We start from the raw sequence: 16,225 nt of genomic DNA, 5'->3' as shown, positions 1-16,225 counted from the left end.
GAAAAATTAAAGGTCAAATTAATATTTATTTAGGAAATTATATTTTTTCGAACATAATTTTTTTTTTTGCAAATGAAATTTAAAACCACGAATAATTGAATTGTGCGAATTAAATAACGTTAAATAAATTCATAATTATCTCATGACTTTGTAAAATTCGCTAAGAAATTTCTCTATTAATTAAAATGTTTTCGTAATCGTAAATACGATTTCTATTTTATATTAGTTTTACATTTTGAAGAATTTTTAAAATCTATGCCCGAGTAATAGTTATCCTCGTGTGATGCACGTGCATCGCACACATGATATATATATGTTGGAGCATAAGTAGTTTTGATGTTGTCGAAAACTACATGAGAAAAACTGAAGAAGAAGATTGAACAAGCCTTCAAGCAAACTGCATAGATAAAGTAAGTTGACTTTGACCAGAGCCCAACTGAAATCATCTCGAGTCAAACTAAGTTCACTTGGTAAACTACATTCAGTTTAAGGAGCTAAACTAAATCAGCTCTCTCAAGGCCAAATCTATTCAGAAAGCCAAACTGCTTCAAAGTCAAAACCGAATTACCCAGACTGAACATTGGGCCACTAAACCATCCAAGAGACTGTGTAAGCAAGACTGGCTCAAACTAACTCCCGTGGATATACTTTTCCATACACAGCTGATGCCGCAAAGCTAGAGCACAACATCGTACTATCATGTTAGAGAATGTACGAGGAAAATAAAGTTAATGGCCTCAATTGGAATTTGAAAGAGCCGTTGTCCGCAAAGTATAAATACATATCAAGGAATGGTTGAAAAGACATCCGGTTCCTTAGAAAAGAAATCACGCATATATTCAACCTATTAGAGGTAAACTGAACACTTTCTGTTTACTCACATATGAACATTCGAGCAGTTCAAAGCTTACTTCAAAAGTATACATCTAGAGCCGAAGAACACAAACAAGCATATCATTGTATTAGATCAGTTGGATCACATTATGCTTAAGTGTTGAGTTGTAATACAAGTATTGTATTTGTGTTTATCAGTTGAGGTGCTGCAAACCTAGTTGTAACAAGAATCAGTCGAGGGCTGAGTTTTTGAGTCTAGGAGTTTTGAGATAGGCAGTGGAGTGTAAGTCCTAGTCTTGGATTGGGATATTGCAAAGTGTTGTAATAGTCAAAGTCTTCTAAAGTGAATCTTTTCGAGGTGGAAGAAGGGGCGACGTAAAAGATTTAGCTCCAAAGATCCAGAAACAAACACTTGCGTATTTTCTTATTGTTTTACTTTCAGACGAGCACTCTCACTCACTCACTGCTCAAATCAAGACATTTGATCATAAGTTCTAATATGTTAGTTTGCATCATTCCGCACATAATATATGTTTTCCAATTAACATCGACACACGTGAAGAAAACTGTTCAGTTGACCAACCTCACCTGAACCGATCAATTTAGAAGGTTCAGGAGTTAATAAAATCAGTTAGGGAAATTTGCATTCACACCCAAACTGATCCCATCGAGAAAGCAGTTTACGACACCCCAATCGATCCTGATAATATATATACATATTAGGATTACATAATTTTATTTAATGAAATTAATGTATAGTTTATGTATTAACATTGAGATTGGTCCACTTAATTTTTCAATAATTAAAATCAATAAAATATTTTGTTGAATAGATCGTAAATTTAAGAAAAAATATAATATATATCCTTTGGCATTACAGAAGAATCGGGCGTATAATTTTTTACTGTTAGTAATAACTTATATTAATTTTTGAATTCATGTAATAATTTAGATTAGGTGTGCATGATTACATACACATATAATTTTATCTAAAAATTACGTACTTTCAATATAATTAACTTTAATTACTTTTTACATCATAAAAAATGGAACAAAGTCTCTTGAAATCATAAGAATTCATTGATTTATTCAATTTTTTTTATAATACCAACCTGTCCCATGTTTTTTGATTAATTTATTTCATAGATCTAAAGCAATTAAGAATTTTTTTTGTCAATAAATCATCACTTTGTATGGTTTTTATTAATAAGTAAATAACAAGCGTATTATTTATTTCATATTTTCACAAAATGAATATTTCACAAATCTAACTTGCATAAAAGTTTTGAGTCACCATTCGGGTAAAATCAATTAATAATTAATTTTTTTAGTTCGATCTCTACACAAAATCTGAAATCACACACACATACAAACATATATATGATGTGTGTGTGGAAAACATAAACATGAAACGAGTCTAAGTATATATAGGAGCCACATTTCTAATTAATGAAGAGAAATTTATACCTGATAAATTAGATCTTTTAGTAGTGGTAAGAATCACAACGGGGAAAACAAACCACGGAGTTGTAGAAAGAGAGAAACGAGATAAATGAGAAATCTATAGACAATTGAAGAAATTTTTGACAAAATTCGATCAGAAATTAAATAGTCATCGACAGAAACAAATCTCAGATAAAAGAATGATAGATAATGACGTTATATATAATGAACTTATTAGGGTTTAGGAACAAGAGTAGCTAAGAATACTACTATATTAATTAAAAATTATAGGTGCGATTATGTTTCATATTAATTTTGTAGCGCGACTTGTATATATTTTTGAAGAATTTTTGTTAGAGAATTATGAGATAAAAAAATAATCAACCAAAATTCAATATGATAGATAACGAACACTTCATAATTTTGGTGATGATTAACAGATCAATCGAACAAGTTAAACAAAACCAAGAACAAAGTAAAATCAGTCTGATATCAAGTTTGTAGATTGATCTGGATATGTTAAAATGCTTAAATATCTCTCGTCTTACATACTCGATTGATCAGACAAGACAAGAGAGACCACATCAAAGTTATTTCATCTCGACTTAGCAGAAGTACTCGGTAAATTAATGAGACCACATCAAAGACAAGCCAGATCAAAGCCTAGACCAGATCAAATCCACTCAGTTCAATGTCAATCCGATTTGTTAGACTAAATGACAAAATAAGTTGTTGGTGATATAAAGATATACGTTATCCTCCGTGCTCGACAATGATTCAAATGTTTCACTATATTTGGAAAGGTACGAGGACACGTGCCATCTTCTGGTTCAAATGTCGGACAAAACCAAAACAAACATTCTACCGGATACTTTTTTGAACGTTGAAGAAGATCACCTATAAATACTTGATGACATTCAAAGATTCATAACTCTCACTCTCACAATTCTGAACTTAAAGATTATTGAACTTTTATCAGTGTATTTTAAAATCACGCAGTCAGACAAGAAGCATATCAAAGAGATCAAAACACTGAATTCAAACTTACTATTCTATATCAGATCAATTGATTGAGATCATTCAGTGATCAACGAACCAGCTTATTGAAGCATATTTCTTACTGAATCTAAGTTGTAACTCAATCAGAGTTTGATCTGATTTGAGAAGTTGAAACTACGAGTTCCTTTTAAGGGTGGATTGGATCGGATTTGTTCAAGTTGTTGTGTAAATCAAACTCTTCTAGTGAAATACTTCTGGAAACAGAAGAAAGGCAGACATAGAAGTTTTAGCTTTGAACTTTCATAAAAATCTCGTGTTCCTTATCTTTTTTTACTGCTCTTACTTATTTGATTAATTGCCTTAGCTATTCAGTTCAATTTTGCAAGGAAAATATATTCCGCCTAATCAGATGAGTTCCTTCATCAAAGGAAAAAGTAAAGCAATTAAAACATATATGATAGAAAAGAAAATAGATTGCACACAAGTTAACCTCTCGGTTAAAACTTGTATTAAGTTGTTATTTGTAAAAAAAAAATTTACAAACTGATCGGTAGCAGATATAATTATTAATTGTGATTAAGGATACACTTTGGAAAATTGATTTCGAAACTACTTTTTCTAATTCATTTTATACCAAAAAAATATTGTGCATATAGTGTGCAAAATTAATTTTGGTTAGACACAAAATTAGCACTTTTTGCACGGGTATAATTATCAAATTGTTGAATTCAATTGGTATAGCCAAAATTGGATGAAATATTTACCAGCAAATGGAACATCCACCAATCTTAGCTTCAGAAATTCCTATAACACTAATGCACAGTTGGTTTAATTCGTCAATAGGGTTTGTTCCAGCAGCAATAGCATTGCATTTTGATTTGAAAACCTTTTTCTTTCCGAACATGTTTTCGCAATATTTACAATACCATTTACTTTGGGGAATACCTGAACGACCAGCGCACATTCTACAACACAAGAAACTTTGGGGGCAATTTCCACAACTTATCAAATCTCCCCTGAACCTGCATATAGAAAACAAATCATCTAAGAATATGATATTCCAATATGAAAATCATGTGATGCACAGACTTCAGATTGGGCCTTAAAAATTTGAAACGAAGTGCATAATTAATGACAAATTGAAAAGAGAGTTGCTAATTGACCCACATGATATAGATATAGCTTCAGCAAAAAAAAATCGAATAATTATATTCCTATTGGGCACGATATCTATATCGTATTAATTTTTTTTGTCTCATTAAATTATCTTGCTTTGCGTAAATTCTTAATATTTAAGTTAATGAAGGGAGAATTAAGAATCAATCAATTGAATGGTAATCATTAAATTGCAATGTACGTATATTAATCAAAACTTCATATAATTAAGCTGTGAATTAGTATCTGAGTTTTTTTTTTCCCTTAAATAAATTATTGAATTGTTGAATAACAATTACACTTTTATAAATAAATAAATTTAATCACGAGGCCATATAGTTTGTGGACACCGATCGACAACTAATAATAAAAAATAAAATCAAGATCTAACTATAGTCCTTTTATGCATTTGATAGCAAAGATACCCAGTGCATATCGAGTGCAAAATTAAATTTTGGTGAGCGCAAAATAAGCTCTGATCCATTCACTAACATAATTATCAAATACTTGAAATCAATTGTTATGGGGGGAAATGAGATGAAACATTTCTTCAATAAGGTCAACCACCAACAGAAACAAATCTCATGCAACAAAGGGAAGGATGATAATGACATTATACATGGTAAATTGATTAAGGTTTAGAGGAACAAGAGCTAAGGAAACTACCGATATTAATTAATTAACATTTTTATTAAGTGCGATTTCTAATTAATATTAATTTTTTAGAGCGAACATTATCCTCGCTATGCAAACATGTCATTTAATTTGTACAACTATCGATCGCTAGAGGGCAGAGTCAAATGCTTATAAATGGAAGGAAAGTATGTGAAGGTAAGTATAGATTTAAAATAAAAATCCGTAATAATTTTCTTAAAAATATATTATGAAAGAACTTTAATAATAACAGGAATGTCGCACAAAAATAAGTAATTTATATATCAAATAAAACACGTAATTTCTTAATGCATATTAATCTGACCAGCCAAAAAAATTTCCTATGACAAATATACAACGTTAACCAAGATTTATACATATGCGTTGACGAATTCACACTCTATTTGTAGAAAATTTCAAGAACCCAATACTATTGGTTTGTGCAAAAACGATGTCCCTTCAAATGCCATCATGGGGTAACTCTTCATGTATTGATCCAACTGCAGAGTAGAATATAGAATAATGAGGGTAAATTTCAACCTAGCATATGAGTAATACCCCAATGATAGATCTAATGTCCTATGATTTGCCACGTCAACAATATATAATTAATTACGCCTATGTGTAAAAATACGAATCGTTGTATGCATGATTTGGGTATTACCCATATGCTAGGATCATCTACTAATAATGAGCATGAAAAGTATTTTAAATTTCCAATAGCCTCCATTAAAACAAGCACAAGATAAACCTGTTCCGGGCCAAGGTTTTCGAAACCAAATTTCTTTCTCCACATTGATTCTGCTTCATGGGCAGCAGGAAGCACAAGATTTTTGACATTGAGGTGTGAAAGAAGCTTCTCAATGCAAAAGAAGAGAGATTGGAAGTATCCCTGAGAAATGTTATTTTTTCATTAAAAGACATATAATTTGTACTCGTTTACATGATTTCTAGTATATATTAGGGTGGACATGCCCCACCTTGCCCTGGCAATCAGGTCTTGTTGCAACTAAGGGAAGCTCTGCTACCTCCGAACCAAATATTCGAATAATTCCAGCGGACACCGCAACAGAGCTATTCAAAATAGACAAAATATATGAATTAAAATAAAGTTTCAATATTCAAACGATGATTTACCAAGGAATTCAACATGTTTTCCTGCATATATAAATCTATATATATTACTCACTTTGCTGTCAAAATGGCACAATACATGCCACAGAAATCTTGATCCTTGACCTTCCTCCTGGAAAGCAGCAGCCATATGTTAAAGTACCCATTCATATTCACAAAAACAACTTAAAACAACAATTAATGCATAGAATTTTTGAAGCACATACGACGTCTTACCCATAAACCATGTTCGGAATAAGATCATGACTGCTATTGCTGGGAACAACAATCGGTTCAAAACATTCCTGGAACAATTTGATTGATTGAAAATCACTTCTCAAATTCTTTTCATTGAATAAACTCACAAAATACAATCAATCAAAGAAAAAAACCATGTTAACTATAATTATAAAAGGCAACTTTAGACGTGTGGGCTCGAGTCTGCGCGACCTCGATTTACAAAAATGATTAACTGCCAAGTGAGCTCCTATTCGTCCACACTTTACGAAAATGATTAATACAAATTGCTATAGAATTTCATTGTTGCCCATTATAAATTATTTTTAAATATTTTTATTTTTTCCATGTGTGACAGAGATCTAAAAATGATGTCTTTCTTCTTAAGATCATATAATTTTAATGGGCCATAAAATAAATTTGAAAGATGTAACATCAACTCTTGTGCAAATTGCATGCTGAAAAAGTGTTAAACAGAAAAGTATGACAAGAGGATCGAAGATGATACCAAAATTTTTAAGTCCATCCAAATGATGAAAATATCTTAAATTGACACGAAATTTAAAGAGCTGGAATATGATGGGAAAATTTCAGAACAACAATGCAAATAGTAGATTCATAGAAGCACAAGTTGAAAGTTAACTTACATGAAAAATATTAACAGCACCAGAAAGCCACACCCTGGTGACTTCAGAAGCTTTTTTCCCTTTAAAAAGCCTCCATCTGATTATTTCAAGCTCTGGATTATGTTGTAAACCATGCTCCTCAAATTTTTTATTCATGAAGCTTCCAATATTTGGAGGGAGCATTTGTTCTCCAGCCTCTACCAACTCCTTCAGAGTGGAGTTGATATTGTTGCATTCTATGCAACAAAACCAGTCATCTTCTGGCAATATCTGTATTTTTAATTGTTTGTTATAAAATCAAAAAGAAAAAAGAAAATGTTACAAAACCAAAAGATAATGAACATGTTTTCTGTATCGACATATATACCTCTAAATTAGCAATATTTTGCTTCTTCAGACAACAAACGTGATATTCCCTGTCACACTAGAATAACAGATACTCAATGATTATGCTTTGGGGATATATAATAATAGATATTAATAAATTATATATGCAAACCGATAATTCAAAGGAGCGTAATCATGTCTAAAATTAAGAAAGCGAGTTATACCTGATCACATATGATTATTGTGTTGTCTTTTATTCTGAACTTGCTGAACCCATGATCCCTATAAGAACAAGACCATGATTAGTCATTAAAGGAAAAATAAAGCAAAATATAATAGAAAAGAAAATAGATTGCACACAATTCAATCTCTCGATTAATGAGACTTGTATTTTCTTGTTATTTGTAAAAATAATTTACAGATTGATTTATAGTAGATATAATTATTAATTGTACGTACGTGATTAAGGATGCACTTTGAAAATTGATTTCGAAGATATATAACTTCATAAATTCATTGTATGCCAAAGAAACATATATAGTGCATATAGAGTGCGAAATTAATTTTTGGGAGGCATGCACAAAATTAGCACTCAATTTGCACGCACGGATATAATTATCATGAAATTCTTGAATGAAAAATTTACCGACAAATGGAACATCCACCAATCTCAGCTTCAAAATTTCCAACAACACGAATGCATCGCTGGTTTAATTCTTCAAGAGGGTTTGCGCCAGCAGCAGCAAGAACATTTGCATTGCGCTTTGAAAACTTTTTCTTCCCAAACATGTTTTCACAGTATTTGCAATACCATTTACCTTGGGGAATACCTGGAGGACCAGCGCATTCTACAACGGAAAGTACTTGAAAGGTTAGAATATATATATAGATTTACTGAAAAAACTGGGAACAACTAAATCTACTTACCAACGTGAAAACTTCGCGGGCAATTTCCACAACTTATCATATCTCCCCTAAGCTTGCATATAGAACACAAATCATCTTTCTCCCTCGAAGACGATTCACTGTTTTTCACTTGGTCAACATATAGCTGATGGAGGGACATACCGTTTGCTATAAATATGTTGTGGTAACTGCCAGAACAAGTATATATATTCAAGTTTAAGTAACCTAATTAAGTACTCCACATGTGCAAAAAATTGTGACGTTTGCTTGAAAATTAAAAAATCGCTCACGGTTTCTTGTGGGAACCACAACCAGCATGCTTCTCAAACTGTGAGGGGCTAACCTGTTCTGTAACAAAATGATGTCAACTTCATAGATAGGATAGGTATTGTACATCTACAACTGATTCAATATCAAACAAATATTAATTAATTAATTAAAAAGCTCTAAATTACCAATTTATTGCAGCACGAGCAAGAAATTGCACCATCCTTCTTATAACCCTCAAGTTTTACCTGCTTAAAAGTAAGAATGTAGAGGTTGAACACTAATTTCTATATACGATTATCGTATATATGTTAAATTGAATTTACCTGTCCACGTATGATGTATGACAAAGCCGTTCCATCGGGAAGTGCATTCCCTGCTAATATTGATTTGTGCATTCCTAAATCCCTGCAAGACAAGAGCGACAATAATAATTTTCATAAATGCATGATCAGATGAGTTCACATGAAAAACTATAGAACTTATGATTAATAAGAAACAAATTAAGACATGATGGGCACTTACTTATTCGTTAGTTTCCCCTCATGTTTCAATTTGCTTCGACTACTTGATGAAGACATTTGAGGCAAATGGATCAAGTAGAAGTTAAGGACCTGAAATGATCGCCATAAACAACTGTTCGGTTGATTATCTAATTCAATATACAACTAATTGTGAAGATGCACATCCAATGCACATCAATTGCACGCATTTTCAGCATAATAATCAGTATTCAACAATTAACAATAAGTTCAAACGGTCATCTAAAACATGTATTTTCCAAAGTTTTTTCATATCCCCGCGGCCTTGTTCATATATTTCACCTTTAATGTAAGGTAAAACTGTAAATTTGATCATGTATGTTTCGATTTTTTGCAATTTCAGTTTTAGTCCTGCATGTTCCGATTTTTGGCAATTTCTGTCCTTTTTATTCGAAAATGTTTACGTGACACTGTACACGTTAGCTCCACATCAGCACTGAATTGGTGCCACGTCAACGTCACATCGGAAAAAAAGACTAAATTAAATTGCCAAAAAAAAAATAAAGACTACAGAGTGAAATCGCAAAGTGACAAATATATACATGACCACAAAAGAAATTTTCCCTTAATGTAATAATATGGTATTCCAATGAGAAAATCATGCCATGCACGGACTTCATTGTTCATTTCACCTTTAATGTAATAATATGGTATTCCAATGAGAAAATCATGCCATGCACGTACGGACTACAGATTGATCAGTCTTAAAATTTGAATAGAAGTGTATAATTAATGACACATTGAATATCCACTAATTAATATTCCTATTCCGCATGATATTATAAGCATCGTATTAATTCTTTTCCGATCTCATTAAAATTTATCTTGCTTTGCATAGATTCTTAATATTTCAAATGCATTCAAAAGTCTCGTCAAATCCAAAATTTATTTATGTAAAACATATTCACATACATAACTAAGAATGTTTTTTTAATTTTAATGAATACCATATTTTTTTCATTCCACACGTCATCCATCTATATCTAACATGAAGTCATGCAATTTTTTTTAAATTTATAACTTCATTATGCTTTTTATCACCCCTTGAATGGGTAAGAAATGAAATAATACAATTTTACATTATTTGATTCTAAAAGATTTTCATATATATGAAAAATTAATGGTCAAAATAATATGTATTTAGGATAATACAATTAAATTTTTTCAAACATAAATTTTTATCACCCCTTGAATGGGTAAGAAATGAAATAATAAAATTTTACATTATTTGATTCTAAAAGATTTTCATATATATGAAAAATTAAAGGTCAAAATAATATATATTTAGGATAATACAATTAATTTTTTTCGAACATAAATTTTTTTAAGTAAATTAAATTTAAAACCATCATGAATAATTGAATTTTGCAATAACATTAAATAAATACATAATTTTTTCATGACTTCCGAAACCTATATGAATTTAAAAATCTGATTTCCATACAAGTTTTTTTTCCCAAAGACTCCTTTTGTGGCGAGAGGTTAGGCAGACAAATTTTCATACAAGTTTAGAATCACTAATTCGGGCACAAATCAAATTAATCTACAGGTGGTAAGAACCGACAAGGCAAGAATTTAATGGACTAACTTTATAAGGGAATTTGTACCTGATCAAAAAGTACTAGATCTTCTAGAGGTGGTAAGAACCGAACAACGAAAGAAAACCTTAATCAAGATTGAATAAGAAAAAAGTTACAGAATTGAGATAAACGAGATAAATAATTAGAATTTCAATGGATAATTTAATAGATTTTTATTGCAATTCCATTGAGGTTAGAGGTAAATTCTCCGCCGACCAAAAAAAAAACATCAAGAGAACGAAAATGATGATTGAAGAAATGCTATATATACCAAATTGATTAGGGCTTAGAGGAAATTCAATAAGAAATTTATCTATTCTTAATTAAATTTTTTTTCGTAAATACGATTTCTGTTTTACATATACTAGCTATCAATGCACATGCGATGCATGTGCAATAAAATGAAAAAAAATATATGTAAATAAAAAATTGAGCAAGGAATATATCAAGTGAAAAGATGTTGATAAACCGTTCTTTTAAATTTTAAATTGAATATGATAATGGATTCTATCATAGAAGAGAAAGAAATTTTGATATAGACCTTTTTGTCCTTTATATATAGAAATAAATTATTAACTTTTAAGGTTAGATGGGTAATGTGACTTTGGTGTGTCACATGAACGGAACAATTCGATTAGTATAACTGCCTCAAGTTTTATATATAGATTAGTTTTACATAGAAACTTTTATACATGCTTAAAGAATTTATAAAATCTATGCCTGAGTAGTTGAGTCAGAGTGTCCTCGTGCGATGCACGTGCATCGCACACATGATATATATATATATATATATTATAAATACATAATTTTATTTAATGAAATTAATATATAGTTTATGTATTAAAATTGAGATTGGTCCCCTTGATTTTCCAATAATTAAAATTATTAAAATATTTTTGTTGAATATAGATCGTAAATTTAAGAAAAATATAATATCCTTTGGCATTTAAGAAGAATCGGGCGTACAATTTTGACTGTTTGTAATAACTTAATTAATTTTTGACTTCATGTAATAATTTAGATTAGATGTGCATGTTTACATGCATACACATAATTTTATCTAGAAATTACGTATGTTCAATATAATATTAACTTTACCTTTTACATCATATAAAATGGAACAAAGTCTCTTGAAAACATAAGAATTCGTTGATTTATTCAATTTTTTTTTTATCATACCAACCTGTCCTAGGGATGACAAAAGGTCGGGTGCATTGAAACTGGCCCGGCGGGGCAGGTTTAAACCCGATCAAGCGGGTCCACATGCGGGTCCGGGGCGGATCCCGGGTTTGGCCGGACCCCCCGAACCCGCTCCGCCAAAAATATATATATTAAATATACTTTAATATAAATATAAAATATACATGTATATATATTAATAATATATAATTATATTATTTTTATTACATAATCAATATTTTATTCCTAATTTGAGTTTATAATATTTTTGGATTTAAATAATTTAAATATATTATGATATTTTTAATATGAAAATATATTATTATGATTTTTATTTTTTTATTAATTATTAATTAAATAAAAAATGATATATTTTAACTTGTAGGAATATTTTTTTGTCATAAATATTATTAATATAAATTTAAAAAATAAATTTAATGATGAATTGTTAATTTTTTAAATTATTTAATTTTTTATTTAATAAAATTTAAATTATATTTAATTTGACGGGTCCAACGGGTCTAACCCGCATTAGACCCGCCGGGTCCACGGGTTGGCGGGGCGGGTCTCGGGTTTTCCCAAACACGTCCCAAACCCGCTCCGTTGTCATCCCTAACCTGTCCCATACTCCCATGTTTGATTAATTTATTCCATAGATCTTAAGCTATTAAGAAATTTTTTTTGTCAATAAATCATCACTTTTTAAGGTTTTTATAAATAAATAAATAACAAGTGTATTATTCATATTTTCACAAAATGATTTCACAAATCTAACTTCCATAAAAGTTTTGAGTCACCATTTGGGTAAAATCAATTAATAATTAATTTTTCAGTTCGATTTCTCACGAAATCTGAAATCACAAACATACATACATACATATGTGTGTGGAAAACATAAACATGAAACAAGTTAAATATAGGAGCCACATTTCTAATTAATAAAGATAAATTTATACCTGATAAATTAGATCTTTTAGTGGTGGTAAGAATCACATTCGAGAAGCCAAATCACGAGGATTTAGAAATGAGAGAAAGGTGATAAATGAAAAATCTATAGACAACTGAAGAAAATTTTGACAAAATTCGACTGTGGTCAATGATCGAATAGTCGTCGACAGAAACAATTTTCAGACAAGGAAATGATAGATAATAACGTTATATATAGTGAACTTATTAGGGTTTTAGGAACAAGAGTCGCTAAGAAAAACTACTATATCAAATGAAAATTATAAGTGCGATTTTGTTTCATATTAATTTTGTAGAGCGATTTTTATATATTTTTTAAAGAATTTTTTTGTTACACAATTATGAGATAAAAAAAATTAAAAGAAAATAACCAAAATTCAATATGACAAAAATTTAAAAATTTATTATATATATGAAAAATTAAAGGTCAAATTAATATTTATTTAGGATCGAAATTAAATTTTTTCGAACATAATTTTTTTTTTTTTTTTGCAAATTAAATTTAAAACCACGAATAATTGAATTGTGCAAATTAAATAACGTTAAATAAATTCATAATTTTCTCATGACTTTGGAAACCTATGAATTTAAAATTTTGTTTTCCTTACAATTTTAGAATCACCAATTCGTGGACAAATCAAATTAATCTAGACGCTCAGCAAATTCATGGATGCACATTCGAATTAAATTTAATTTGGTGAAACTAAAGAAGAAATATCTAAAATATCCTTCAAAAAGTAAAAACAAAAAAAATAAAAATAAAGAAAGGAACAAAATCTATATCTCTCTATTTTAAATTAACTTCATTTGTCCATGATAATTTCCATTTTTGTGATTTCATTTTATTTTCAAACTTAAATTGATTTGAAACAAAAATATAATACATGTACACAATAAATACTATTCATATTTTAATCACACACGCAACTCATTTAATATTTCAAATTTAAATTGATTTGAACAAACATATAATATATGTATACAATATTAAGGATTTAAGAAAATCCCCTGTAGTAAGTCCTTAATTGGGTGGAAGCGCTGATGAGCAGATCAGTAGTGGAAGTAGGTACTTAAATGGCCAAAGCACTAAATCGACGGATATATGCTTGCAAATCTTCTTGACCTTGCTGTTTGATAGCGAAAAGACTGAGAGTTGTTGTGGGGTGCTTTTTGCTACTAGCAAAATGGTGTAGAAAGACCTTGCTGAAATCCTTGAATTTCTTGATATCCCCTGGACGCAATAGGTTGAACCATTGTTGTGTTGGCCCTATCAGAGTATTGAGGAAGACCCGGCACTTGATCGGGTCAGAATATTTGGGCAACAACGCAGCATTTTCAAAACGGGATAGGTGCTCTTCCGGATCCTCTTTTCTATCATATTCCCCAACATGTGGAAACTTAAAGTTTTTGGGGAGTTTGGAATCCAGTATTTCAGCAGAGAAAGGAATATTTCGGACAGGCGTGGCTAGGTATCCGGACTCTTTCTTCTTTAAGAGCTCCATCTCTTCTTTCAATTTCTTGATCTCCTCCAATTGTGTGTTCTGATCTGGTGGGGGGGGGGGGGGGGGATTGGCTTCCCCCCTTACAGCTAACGCTCGTTTGACAACGGCTGTGACAAGTTGATTTATTTGTGCGTTGACTCCGTTCGCATCAGCCATCTCAATTCTTTTTCTTCAAATTCCCACAGACGGCGGCAATTGATGATATCAAAATTTTCCTCTGAGTTCGGTCTGGTAGAGTGGATTTCCACATCTTCAATAAACTGGGTAGGGTCGGGCAGGATGAATTTCTGCACAGACAGAAGCCAAGTTAGGGGGCGCCGAAGGTGTTTTTGGCGTGACCCCTCCGATGCCTAAGTCAGTGCTCGAAAGTGAAAGAGCTTGACTAAAAGTAAGAACAAGAGAATATGCGTGCGTGAGTGTGTGAATAAAAAGTGAATAGAAGAGATGATATCAATAAACTATGAACCATACCTGTATTTATAGTGGCTTGGAGGGGTAGGTTACCTTGTCAAGGTAGAACATGTGTTAGAGTAGGACTCTAATTGATATATCTGAAATCATATCAAATCTTGGATTCATAAGATATTGTCCTTATCTGTTGCAGATCTTCATGTGTCCGAGAGTACTGGAAGGTTCTAGATATTGGGCCCGTCCTGGACCCGGGTCGGGCTCCAACCATCCCAGTTAGGGCTCAAGCCCATGAATTTATGGTCATGAGCCTGATAAGCACAAATCTTATAGATTATTTTGCATTTTATTTTGTCGTATTCATACTTATCTGGCATTTTTATTCCGAATTTTGTGCCTAAATCGTCATACTTTTATGTGTTTAATTGTAGGTTTGACTAAAAGTTGAGAAGACTTAAATATTGAAGAAAAAGTCAAACAATGCGATGCCACGTCGAAACTTGACCGAAAAACACGGAAAAATACTATGAAGCCAAGAAGAGTGAGAGAAGAATAATACACGGACCCTGGGCTTGCTCTGGAAGGGGTCCGTGCATTTTAGAGAGAAAAAAGGATTCGGCCCAGTTTATTGTCCGACCCCGTGCCTCTTCTGGACCAACATCCGTGCCTATGTAAATGAAGAAATCCGAGACAGAAGACCTCCGGAGGGGTACACAGACCCCGATCCGAGGTCCGTGTGGTTACTGTTCACGTGTTAGGAAAAATGTCCGGAGGTGTACCCGGACCCTTATCCGGGGTCCGTGTGTTTCGCGAATGTGAAAAAATATATTGCCAAAATTTGGAAATTTTGGGACTTTTTTATTGGAGGCAATTATTGGATATTATTTTGGACGAAAAATAAGGTTTTTTGAGAGAAAAATATAAAAGAGAATCAAGCCCTAATTGGAAAGAGACTTTTGACTGGAGAACTTTTGGCCAGATTGGAAAATTGACGGCTGGGAATAGAAACGAAGAACACAAGCAAGATTCGGCACCATCGCTGAGATTTTTCTTTATTTCTTCTTTTTTGATTTATTTACGTTGAATTCAAACATGAGAATTTTGTCTCTTTTTGATATAATGGAGTAGTCGTCTTTTGATCGGGGTCACGATAGGGCCAGACTATTGATTTTTGTTTATGGAATGGATTGATTGATTTTTTATTTATGAAATATTTATTGATTGATATTAATTTGTGCATAATTCTTGCTTTTAATCTGGCCAATTAATTGCATGTTTGTTGTTCGATCTGGACTTGAAAAAGAAAAGATTGAAATTAGCTTCAAAAATATTGATCAACACATGGTTAAACCGACTAGAAATAGTATTCGGTTTCATTGTGCGATTTTAGGCGAAAACTGAAGTTCCATAACTAGTGAATGCGTTTTTATTTAATTAAATTCAATTAGAAATAATTGGACTGTTAAATGAAATTAGGATTATTAATT

At 31.4% G+C, this 16,225-nt stretch overlaps 1 protein-coding gene across 1 annotated transcript; it reads right to left on the bottom strand.

Annotated features, from left to right (window-relative positions):
- Positions 1–4,241: 4,241 nt before the first annotated feature.
- Positions 4,242–7,897, bottom strand: LOC140878543 (increased DNA methylation 1-like). Its single transcript, XM_073282146.1, has 10 exons — positions 7,893–7,897; positions 7,613–7,670; positions 7,429–7,485; positions 7,083–7,331; positions 6,436–6,503; positions 6,275–6,331; positions 6,066–6,159; positions 5,837–5,977; positions 5,517–5,585; positions 4,242–4,298 (listed from the first exon to the last, which is right to left on the bottom strand). The coding sequence occupies exons 1-10, from the start codon at positions 7,895–7,897 to the stop codon at positions 4,242–4,244; spliced, it is 855 nt and encodes a 284-aa protein (XP_073138247.1).
- Positions 7,898–16,225: the final 8,328 nt, after the last annotated feature.

Source organism: Henckelia pumila, chromosome 2 (genome assembly GCF_033568475.1).
Source record: "Henckelia pumila isolate YLH828 chromosome 2, ASM3356847v2, whole genome shotgun sequence".
Classification (NCBI taxonomy): domain Eukaryota; kingdom Viridiplantae; phylum Streptophyta; class Magnoliopsida; order Lamiales; family Gesneriaceae; genus Henckelia; species Henckelia pumila.
This window is presented reverse-complemented; position numbering and strand designations above follow the sequence as displayed.